The sequence below is a fragment of the Pan troglodytes genome, chromosome 10 (genome assembly GCF_028858775.2).
Source record: "Pan troglodytes isolate AG18354 chromosome 10, NHGRI_mPanTro3-v2.0_pri, whole genome shotgun sequence".
NCBI lineage: Eukaryota > Metazoa > Chordata > Mammalia > Primates > Hominidae > Pan > Pan troglodytes.
In genome coordinates this window covers 89,863,670-89,876,453 of record NC_072408.2, presented here as the reverse complement: position 1 = coordinate 89,876,453, position 12,784 = coordinate 89,863,670, and the positions used below count along the sequence as shown (strand labels likewise).

The 12,784-nt window shown below is 34.9% G+C and overlaps 1 protein-coding gene across 2 annotated transcripts in view; it reads right to left on the bottom strand.

Annotated features, from left to right (window-relative positions):
- TMTC2 (transmembrane O-mannosyltransferase targeting cadherins 2) overlaps positions 1-12,784 on the bottom strand; it is a 446,864-nt gene that overhangs the window by 66,043 nt on the left and 368,037 nt on the right. For both annotated transcript variants that reach the window (XM_016923925.4, XM_016923926.4), the window contains one exon: positions 9,924-9,987. In XM_016923925.4, the coding sequence (XP_016779414.2) occupies positions 9,924-9,987 (64 nt within the window). The remainder of the gene's footprint in view (positions 1-9,923; positions 9,988-12,784) is intronic.

Here is a 12,784-nt window from a genome sequence, read left to right as displayed (position 1 = left end):
AATCAGGAAGAATTAGATACCCTAAACAGACCAATAACAAGCAGCGAGATTAAAATGGTAATTAAAAAATTACCAAAAACAACAACAAAAATATCCAGGACCAGACAGATTCACAGCAGAATTCTACCAGACATTAAAAGAAGAATTGGTACCAATCCTTTTGAAACTATTCTACAAGTAAGGTAAAGAAGGAACCCTTATGAAGCCAGCATAACCCTAATACCAAAACCAGGAAAGGACATAACCAGAGAAGAAAACTACAGACCAGGCCAGGCACAGTGGCTCACGCCTGTAATCCCAGCACTTTGGGAGGCCAAGGCGGGTGGATCACGAGGTCAGGAGATTGAGACCATCCTGGCTAAAATAGTGAAACCCTGTCTCCACTAAAAAATACAAAAAAAATTAGCCGGGCATGGTAGCGGTCGCCTGTAGTCCCAGCTACTCGGGAGGCTGAGGCAGGAGAATGGCGTGAACCCAGGAGGCAGAGCTTGCAGTGAGCCGAGATAGCGCCACTGCACTCCAGTCTAGGCGACAGAGCGAGACTCCATCTCAAAAAAACAAAAAACAACAACAAAAAAACAACTACAGACCAATATTCTTGATGACTATTGATATTAAAATCTTTAACAAAATACTAGCTAACCGAATCCAACAACATATAAAAAAGATAATCCACCATGATCAAGTGCATTTCATAGCAGGGATGCAGGAATGGTTTAACATATATAAGTCAATAAATGTAATACACCACATAAACAGAATTAAAAACAAAAATCACGTGATTATCTCAATAGATGCAGAAAAAGCATTCGACAAAATCCAGCATCACTTTACGATTAAAACTCTCAGCAAATCGGCATACAAGGGACGTACCCTGTGTAATAAAAGCCATCTATGACAAACCTACAGCCAACATAATACTGAATGGGGAAAAGTTGAAAGCATTCCCTCTGAGAACTGGAACAAGACAAGGATGCCCACTCTCACCACTACTCTTCAACACAGTACTGGAAGTCCTAGCCATAACAATCAGACAAGAGAAAGAAATAAAGGGCATCCAAATCGGTAAAGAGGAAGTCAAACTGTCACTGTTTACTGAGGATATAATCATTTACTTTGAAAACACTAAGGACTCCTCTGGAAAGCTCCTAGAACTGATAAAAGAATTCAGCAAAGTTTCTGGATGTAAAATTAATGTAAAAAATTAGTAGCTCTTCTATACACCAACAGCGACCAAGCAAAGAATCAAATCAAGAACTCAACTCCTTTTACAATAGCTGCAAAAAAATAAAATAAAATAAAATAAAATACTTAGGAATACATCTAACCAAAGAGTTAAAAGACCTCTAAAGGAAAACTACAAAACACTGCTGAAAGAAATCACAGATGAAACAAACAAATGGAAACACATTCCATGCTCATGGATGGGTAGAATCAATATTGTGAAAATGACCATACTGCCAAAAGCAATCAAAAAATTAAATGCAATCCCCATCAAAATACCACCATCATTCTTCACAGAATTAGAAATAAACAATTCTAAAATTCATAGGGAACCAAAAAAGAGCCTGCACAGCCAAAGCAAGACTAAGTAAAAAGAACAAACCTAGAGGCATTATACTGCCTGATTTCAAACTATACTCTAAGGCCACAGACACCAAAACAGCCTGGTACTGGTATAAAGATAGGCACACACACCAATGGAACAGAATAGAGAACCCAGAAATAAACCCAAACACAGCCAATTGATCTTCGACAAAGCAAACAAAAACATAAAGTGGGGAAAGGACACCCTTTTCAACAAATGGTGCTGGGATAATTGGCTAGCCACATGTGGGAGAATGAAACTGGATCCTTATCTCTCACCTTACCCAAAAATCTACTCAAGATGGATTAAGGACTTAAACCTAAGACCTGAAACTATAAAAAATCCTAAAAGATAATATTGAAAAAAAAAAAAAAACCCTTCTAGGCAAGGATTTCATGACCAATAACCTAAAAGCAAATGCAATAAAAATAAAGATAAATAGCTGGGACCTAATTAAACTAAAGAGCTTTTTTGCATAGCAAAAGGAACAGTCAGCAGAGTAAACAGATGATCCACAGAGTGGGAGAAAATCTGCACAATCTATACATCTCACCAAGGACTAATATCCAGAATCTACAACAAACTCAAATCAGTAAGAAAAAATCAAACAATCCCATCAAAAAATGGGCTAAGGACATGAATAGACAGTTCTCAAAAGAAGATATACAAATGGCCAACAAACATATGAAAAAATGCTCAACATCATTAATGATCAGGGAAATGCAAATCAAAACCATACTGCAACACCACCTTACTCCTGCAAGAATGGCCATAATCAAGAAATCAAAATATAGTAGATGCTGGCATGCATGTGATGAACAGGGAACATTTCTACACTGCTGATGGGAATGTAAACTAGTACAACTACTATGGAAAATGGTGTGGAGAGTCCTTAAAGAACTAAAAGTAGAACTACCATTTGATCTAGCAATCCCACTACTGGGTATCTACCCAGAGTAAAATAAGTCATTATCTGAAAAAGGTATGTTTATAGTGGCACAATTCACAATAGCAAAATTTTGGAACCAACCCAAATGCCCATCAATCAACGAGTGGATAAACTGTGGTATATGTATATGATGGAATAGTACACAGCCATAAAAACAAATGAATTAACAGCATTTGCGGTGACCTGGATGAGACTGGAGACTATTATTCTAAGTGAAGTAACTCAGGAATGGAAAACCAAACATCGTATGTTCTCAATGATATGTGGGAGCTAAGTTATGAGGACGCAAAGGCATAAGAATGATACAATGGACCTTGGGAACTTGTGGGGAAGAGTGAGAGGCGGGCGAGGGATAAAAGACTACAAATATGGTGCAGTGTACACTGCTCGGGTGATGAGTTCACCAAAATCTCACAAATCACCACTAAAGTACTCATGTAACCAAATACTACCTGTACCCCAACTTACGGAAAAATAAATAATAAATAAAAAAATAAATAAAATATATGGATGTATTTGTAACTGAAAAAACCAGTCAAGGTGAAATATATATGTGCAGTATTAAAACATATTTTACTCATAAAGTCAATATGGTGATTGTGGGATCCACATAAAATCAATGCCTAAAAGTCAGGAGACATATGGTATGTAGTATTCCCACATCACAGAAGCTTGTGGAAAGTTTTGGGAGAGGCCATGTGGTTCCTCCCCCATTTACAAGCAGAAATGTGGTTTAACTGCTTCCCAGACAAATTATTATTAACCTTGTCATTTTTTTCCAACAACGTAATAATCCTTTATATGTTAAAATCTGAATCTGTCCCATTAAACTTGGTTTTATGTTTTTTTGTTCTAATTAGGGTTGAACAATATCTTTCCCATTAGAACATACATATATAGGTGGAAAATTTTATATCCTTTCAATTAATAATAGCTCAATTAAATAATTAATCTTTTCCCCCAGAGCTCAGTCTTAGTGGTTATTTCCACTCCACAGGCATTCCCCTACTACCATATTCACTATAAAAATGATAGTCAAATTGAAAGTAATACATTACAGAATATGTGGACTACCTCATAACACAGCTGCTTTTTGTCAATAAGCTCATTTATTTGATTCTTCTCTTCCCGTGTTTCTCAGTTTAATCTTTTGACATATAATCATTGCTAAAGAGCCCAAATGGATAACACTGGCTTTGATTTTATAATAATGTTCTGAATTAATTTATGTTCTAAGTACCTGGGAAAGACATAATGCATATATGAAGTTCTCTATTGATAACATAATCCTCGAAAGATATTCTCCTTTTAATTCATATATACTAAATACACATGGAATATTTATACAATATTCTAAATATTAGAAATGCAAAATGCAAATACAACAGTTAGCATATAAATCAGAGAGCTGAGTCCAAACTAGAAGTAATCTACCAGTGATCACCAAAAAAATGTGTCCTCATTGGTACTTATTTATTCCATGTAGATAGTACAGGCCTGCATCAAATATTACCTACTGTGCTCCTCAGAACATGCAGTTGTCCATGAGTCTTTAACATAAAATTCTATCCTTTCTTCCCCCACAGGATTAGCAGATAACCAAATGACCATAACTTAAATAATTTACTACCTAAAGTTACCTCCCCTCTATTTCTAGTTTTGTTTTCCCCTCTGTATCTTCACAGTCTCCTTTTTCTTCTTCAGTCACTGGGGAGGAAGCAATCCTTAAATATCTCTGATAATTCCTTTGCACCCCCCCCCCCACCTTGGACACATTTTCAGTCTCATATTCACATGCACACACACACTTTTAGTATCCTATTTAACACACAGACACAAACATCTCAACATGTATCTTTAATTTGTAATAAATTCGAATATTTATTTCCAAACATCATTACTGCATAAGTCTTACACCACCCACTTCCAATTCTCCATTTCCTTAACTGCTCACATCACTTATGTGAAACTGTACTCCCAAAGGGCACAAATATCCTTACTCTCAGAAGTTGATGGACTTTTTCTGTCCTTGTTTTTCTTTACCTTTTTACAGCAGGGTTCCCTGCTCATCAACTTTGGTTTCTATGCCCTGTCACTGTCTTGGCTGCCTTCCTTATTCTAAATTTAAAATGTAGAAATTCCCAAATGCCTGAAATTGATTCTCTTCTCTTTTGTATATTCCCTCCATTGTTGATGTTACCCACTTCTTTGGTACCATTTCCTTTTTGCAAATGACTCCCACATCTCTATCCCTAACTATGGCCTTTCTTCTAACTCCTTCCTTGATAGGAATGCCCCATGAGAATATTAGAGTAAGCAAATTCTCTCACTCAGAATTTGCTCAGTCTAAACATTTTGTTCTTAGAATAAATAAAGCCCTCTGATTATAGTTTTTTATATTTGTGGTATTTGTTTTCTTCCAGGTTACCTAAAATCAAAATTTTGGAACATATATGGTGGCCAACTAATTATCTTAATCACATCTTTTGAAATAATCTATTGCTTAATTTATCTTTATGTTCTTTTCCATTTCTCTCAATTTCTGTACTTTAGTTTCACTATCTTATGCCAATACTATTACCATGACCTTTTATTTAGTTTTCCCAAGGCTGTATCTCCCAACTCTATTTCCTCAAACACAACCGACATTTTTCATTTCATCATATAAATCGCCATCCTAAATTACTATTTTCATTATGTCACTTTGCTTAATAACATTTTAAAATACAAACTCCACATTTTTAGTATGGTATCCACTACCTTTCATGTAGTTTTATGCTAGTTTCCATTTCTATCTTCCCCTATACCCTTCCTTTCCGTACCCTCCCCTTGCCCTAGTTCATGTGTATAGTTCTCCCTGCCAGAATTCTCTCCTTGTTCTTGCTAAAATCCTTACTTATAAGCATCCTATCATTTCAACCTTCTTTTAGCTTGTCAACTGTGACTCAGTGCCTCTTCAGCTCAATCCAGCTGAATGTCATTTCTCTCTCCTGTGCGCTTTGCTTACACCTAGCTCATGTGTCTCACAAAGCACTTATTAGATGCCATTATTTACTGCCCTGATGTTTGAGGATTGAGATTCCGGTGTTCTCTCCTCTACTCCCTCCCCACATTAGATTGTACATTTCTTAAGGACAAGGTTAATTTTTCATAACTTTCAAATCCTACTACATTTGGCACAGTCTTACATAAAGCTGGAACTTGATAAAAAATTAGTTGAATAAATTCATACTAAAAACAATTACATTCTCCAAAATACAAGATGTACAGATCTATCATTGGTAATTACCCTCTTCTAATTCTAGAGTTTACTAAAAGCCAAGTAAAAGCAGGTGACTTTGTACTATGCAAATTTCCCATTCTTCACATTAACCATTTTTTAAAAAATCCATAAGTTAATGCAGAATTTGGCTTAATTCCCACAGGAAGAACAAAGCAGTTTCATTTAATATCCCCTCTAGTCCTTGAGAGTCAGCATTTTTTCATGCCCATTAGTGAGAGAGAAGACAGAGAAGACTGTTGTCTATTTAAAGTAACCTCCAAAGAAAGGTCAATTTATTTAAAACCAAAAAAAAATTAAAACTAAAAAAACTTAAAATGGCAATTTCGGTAAGGATTTCCTATTATAGAAACATGTTTTAATGTATTATAAGGTTTAATTTTAGGACAATCAGCCCCAAAAATCAAGTAAATAAAATTTTAAAATGGTAATGGTGTCATTTGGTAATAAATAGACTTCTCTAACTATGTATTTTGGTAAACGACAAGGTATTAAACATCTCTGATAAAGAGCCAGTATCAGAATATAAAACTTATTTTGTGCCTGTTAATTTAGACATCTTTCATTATTTTAGTATGTGATCACTGGAATTCTTTGTATATAAAATGATGCAAAAATACATTTAACAATTTCAAAGTAAATTATGTGGAAAATATGGCTTTCATATCATAGAAAAAATAAAGAAATTCATCATGGGACATATTGAAGAAACGGAATAGGTATTTTATTAAGAAAGAATATCCTACAGACAATCAGCAAGCTATTTAATGTGACTGTAATGAAGGTTGCAGCTTCATATTTTACTTTGTATAGTAGTGACCTGACATGAACATTGCAGAAACATTCACAGAATCTCCCACATACAGCTACAGATTTTTACCCTCTCAGGGGTACTTAAAAATAGAAGAAAATGCTTTAGAAGAAAAATTAAGAGTAAGATTAGATTACTGTGTAGGGGATAAAACTAGAAAAGACAATGGAACTATTTAAATAGAAGACGGGAGTTGAAGTCTGTTCGCTATGCTATCATATAGGCAGGTAACAAATTAAGTTAAAAGCAGAGAAATAACAAAGAATGTTTTTTATGAATAAAGGTAATAAACAGCTATGAACAGGATAAATGTTAAATGAATGCTTTAAATCAGATCAGATGTGTCATTGCTAATAAATCATTACACGGTTATTGTTTAAATAGGTCTCTTCATTTCAGAACAGAAATTTATATTACTATCTTGTCTGATCTTGGAAGCTAAGCAGGGTTGGGCTGGTTAGTACTTAGATGGGAGAAATTTATATTATTGCCATGGTTTGTATTTTATCACTGTTTCCTCTGTGCTGTGGTGTTTTACTCACCTAGACCACATACTGTAAGTGAAAACACAATTCTGAAAATAGATTAGGAAAAAACCACATCTGTTGATCCATCAATGGTAACATCATTTATTTACTGTTAAATATGAACATTTTATTCTATCCCATCCATTTAAAAAGTATTGTTGCCAGATAAGGAAAGTATCATTTGAATAAACATATTTTCAAAGGCAGTCTGCAGTGGGTTTATGAAGAAACATTTTGAGGGTTCAGAAAAAAAGGGCTTTGAGTTGGAGATTAAATACTGATTTTATGATTTGGTTAGTCTTTTAAAATTAACCATTTCACAAATCAGACTCAAGTCTTGTAGTATCCAAGTGTCTTTCATTTTTTATTTCAGGTCAGATAGCTCAGGTAGTTCTTCTCTCAAGAATCCATTGTAATATGCTGAAGATGATCATTTGACCAACCACTTGACCAAAAATCAACATGATACTCAAGTGACTAGTACTCAAAAAACAATTGCATTTAACTATCACGAATTATGTATATTCACAGCATTCTATTAATGTGAAGGCAATAAAAAAAAAAAAGAAAAACTCTGATCTCTGCCTTTAATAAAGTTGTAATAATAAGACTTCAAATTCAACCCTTTTCCTAGAAATACTACACAAAGCTGCCCAACTAGGGCATTTACAAAACCATGTCTAGTGCATGCCACCCCGTTCCCTGCTGTAACTCTTAACCCACTTGTGCTGCTCCAGCTTTCTCCAAAGCACTTATCACTGTCTGACATACTAGCTCCTTCCCCTCAGACTAGATTGTAGCTCCTAACCATTTTGTTCACTGCTGTATAGCCACTGCCTAAAGTAATACCTGGTACTCTGTAAATATTACTGAATAAATAAAATGACTATCATTATTTAGGTTTTCCAAATTTCTGGCTTGCCTTTCCTCTCTAAGATATTTTCCACCAAGCTTTCTCTTACGCATTCAGTGACCTGGGTTACAGTGTGATTCCATTTAGTTTTGATGGTGGGTGAGTTATTAACTTCTCAGCCCTTCCACAAAATAGGGATCACAAAGGTATCTGTGGGTTGTTGTGAGAAATGAAGTACTTAGCACAGTGCTTAGCACATAATAATAAGTGCTCAATAAATTTTAGCTGTCATTGTTCTTAACATATGATTATTAAGTTATTTTCTTCTGTTGCAAACTGCCTATCAATTCTTGAAACATCTCATAATTAATGTGACAGCATTCAGAATAGCCACCCAAAGTATGGTTCCTTGTAATACTTAGTATTTTAAGCTGAAAAAAAACAAAACTGCAGAAGAAGGAGGGTCATTTTATAACTTTCTCCCTCCCTTCTCCCCTGTAGTAGGTAATAAGACCCTCATTAACACTTTATCTCTGAATACACAGGGAAAAAGAGAAGAAGAACAAACAGGACTTTCTAAGTTCCTCCCAACTGATTACCATGAGATCATAACCTTTTGTCTTCTAATCATACTTCTGCATGATGTCTATAAAAAATATTTTCCTGGGTCATCATTTCTGAAGGCTCCCATATCAGGTAAAATGTATATTAAATACATTTGTATGCTTTTCTATTGTTAATCTCTCTTTTGTTTTAGGGGTCTCAGCCATGAGCCTTAGGATGCTTAAGAAAAAGATATGTTTTTTTGCCCCTACAAATAAAACTTCGAGGCGTTGAGATTCAGGGCTAAGGTTGCAAGTGGATGAATCTCCTGAAAAGAAAAATAGCTACCTCCCACATAGGTCTCTTTCAGGGAACATTAATCCTCCTCTTTTGTGCTCCCAGAAGACTGTATATACCTCTGTATAAGAATCACTACACTGTATTTCAATTAGTTGATTGTGTTCAGTCTTGTCTGCTACACTGTGTGGTCCTTTAAGATACAAAATCTCTGTATTCTACCACAAAGCAGGCACTCTATAGATGCTTGCCCAATGGATGAGTTACTATAAAGAAATGAGACTGATCCCATTATTTGCACTCACATCACATGTGCACTTTCATTACTGTTACAAAATTACATTTCCCAATAGATGGTCTTGATGTGAAGAACAGGGTAGAAGATTTTAGCATTGGCGAGAGATGCAGAAGGTATATGAAAATAAAAGCAATGTGTTGGAGTTCAGAGATGTGTTGCAAATAAAATGTGCTTAGAAGACCGAGACAAAACCAGTTCTTATTTTCTTAGAGATGGTTACTCTATTTCAATAGAAAAGATCTAATTTATATCCATCTTACTTTATAGAAGCATGATTACCCAGAGAAAAATTGTAATAAAAACATTCTTGATAAAGTTGAAAAGCACAGTTATTAGAAATGAGGGCTGTGGAATAGAAAAGAGGCATACAGCTTGAGGTCTGACTATATATGAGAATCAAACAATAATAGGTATTTAATGCCACAGCCAAAAAACCCTTCAAGGAATTGATTTTAAAAGTCATCCAAATACAAAGTATTTAGAGTGATGCTAAAGCCGGTGTTCAAGTGATAAAAATCTTATGTTGCTTTATACAGGCTAGAAGACAGCAAATCTACCTCTAGAAAAAGAAGCTTGAGGCCGGCAGATTTTACTGTTGAATGAGCTGTTTAGTAGGTATTCAAAATAAGAGATCAGAGAGAGAAAGGGAGAAAGAAAAAACAAAACAAAACAAAACACAAAACAAAAAACCAGTATCATGATGCTTCTATGTCTTACACCTATCATATGCTTTGAGTCTATCCCTCTGAAAATGTTTCTCATTAGGGAAGTACTTACATTAGGCCTCAGCCTGGCTGCCAGATCATAATACTTCTCAGCTGCTTCATTGAGACTAGCCTGTCTGTAAAAGAAAAAATAAAATAAAACTATATCATATATTTTAGAATTACAAATAGGATCACTGTGCAGCAAAATAATGTTAATTTTTAAAAAAATTCTGGTCACACCAAACAATAAATTGCCCAAGCAGAAAAAGACTTAAAAATTGAGTGTTTGCATTGCACTTGTTAATGTATTTAAGGCATTATAAATAGTATCTTAACATAATTCTATTCAGCGGGTGTTATTTCACATTTACGTATTAGGAATTAGAAAAGTTATCCTATTTTTCCATGCAAAACTAGGTAATATATTATAGTGGTGGGGTTCTCCAGCATCAACATGATACCCCAGAAAAATCTCAATTTTAAAAATAAATTGTCAAAATTAGTAATTATTGCTTTCGTTTTATAAAAACAGTAAAGATCTGCAGGACTTTCAAAATTCCACATCTGTCTAGAAAGACACTTTCTTTCCAGTATGGAGGGAACTTTCCATGTTTTTCTGTGTAGTTAACAGAAAAAATAAAAAGTCCAGATTATGTGTCCCCTTGGACTTTGGACACCAGGGTTATAGCACATGACTTAACCTCAGCTAAATGGATGTTCTCGTTACTTAGGACTTTCATTCCTAAGTGACAGAAAGATGAAAGGATGGCCAGAATTCATTCGCAATGGTAGAAGCAATGGGACTATTTACTAGCCAGACTCTTCCTGTAAAGAACTGCTTTTGTACATCTCACTTCTGGGCCACTGAGGCTACCTTGTTTCCTGCCGATTTAAGCCTTCCAGCTTACAGTGAATTCTGTAGCTCCCATAGCCTTCAAATAGCTACAGTCAGTTTCTCTTGCTCACAGCCAAATCCTGTAAGTAGTGCAACTGACTTGTACAAATAAGATGTGCGCTGAAATTTACAGACAGATTTGTTCACTGCCTATTCCTGTGATTCACAGAAAAGACCTAGGTTCACCCAACTCATTACCAGAAGCAGGGTCCTAAGGAAGTCCAGCCAGTCGTTCTTTAATATACAATATATTTTTTGATCATATCATGCTGCTTCAGAAGACCTTCTAAGATGGCAGGTAATAAGATCTAAGAAGCTTGCGGAGGTTGAGCTGGAATCTGGTGACAATATTTGAAGGGTACAGAAAAAATGCTACAGGAAAATGCCAAATTCAATTTCAGATGATGTATATAGCATATCTATGATGTGACAATAATATAAATGGCTGGGGGTCCTGCAGTTAAAATGGAGTGGTGTTCTCTTGAAGCTGTGATGTAAAGAAGCTATCGAGACAAGAAGATGACAGGAAAAGGATGAAGAGAACATAAAAATTGACTTTCTCAATTAGAAAAACATATTCAAGTTTTAAAAGAGAAGGTTAACTAGCCATATCTATAAAAGTGAATTTGTACTTTGGTCAAGCCAAATACAAACTATAAAAACATACCCCATGCAACCATATAAATTATGGAAATAACTGAAGATAACATCTCTCTGGAGCGTAGGACATATTTTTCTAATTTTTCAATGAAAAATAATTAAAAACACTGCTATTTTTAATAGAGGTTATAAAGAAAGTAAAAACCCTTGACCTAGGGCTCTACTGGACCCATGACATGTTACAACGTGCTGTTGCAATTTATATTCTCATAAATGTTAAAGCTCAATTTCAATGTCAAGAGAAGTACTTTAGTTTGGTATGAAACAGTAAAAATTCCCTCACTAGGGTATTTAATAAAGGTTCTCTCCACCAAATTATAGAATCAATTTGGTACAGATTCATTTGGAAATCTGAACCAGAATTCATTAGGTCATGCCCTGGAAAGGTTTTCTCCTGAGGAAAATAAAAGGCATGCAGGTAGGAAATTGGAGTAACTTAATACTACAAAGAAGTCAGTTACTTTGAAGTGAGATCAACCAATAGTTGCCCAACATGGAAAGTATAGCTACTATTAATATTCATCTTTATGGACATTTAATCATGAGGTAGATAAGGATCAAAAGAGAAACTGGGGAATCCATCAGATAAAATGCCTTGAAAATAATAATAAACTTAATTTTTAAAAGGTTTTACTGCCCCCCAAAATGGTTATTAGTTTTTAAAGTCTTCGTATTATTCAGTGCTTTAGTTCTCAAAGGAAATATCTAGGTTAGAAAACTTAATTTCTTAAGCTAGAAGTAGAATTGATGAAATTCTGATGAGGTGGGAAAAAAACCCCACTAGGATTTATTATATATGTCATATAACTACGCAAATTAATTTTCACTCTAGGACCTTGCTTCTAATATTAAACAGTCTTTATAAACTACTAATCAGCATGTGTTTATGGCAGAACATGGAAAACTGTAGGGAAAAGAATACGTCAGTTGCACCCACGGAATGCTCATTTATATCCTCATTTTATTCTGTAGACAAAGGAGAATAACTCATGAGGAAGTGTCCAATGTCCATTTTACAGTGTTTGCTGTATTTCATACACGGCTCTGCACACAGCATCCTGGGAGCACTTAATAAATCTTGACTGTAGGGATGATTGAATCATTAATCAATATTTGAAAAGTAAAGAATTTAGCAGTATTCTGCCAGTTGCTTAGAGATTCTACTAAATATTGTCAAGAACTTCAACCATAAGATTGTTAGGGACTGATCGCAGGACTCAGATTCCCGAGACTATTAAAGCAGACAATAAAATAACACTTCCTGCATACTCGTATCCCTTCTTCCTTCCCTATTTCTTTTTTGGGACAGAAAATTTCTAAATCCTCTATCCAGGAATAGATTATTTCATTTACCAGTTACAATACCACCATGAAGC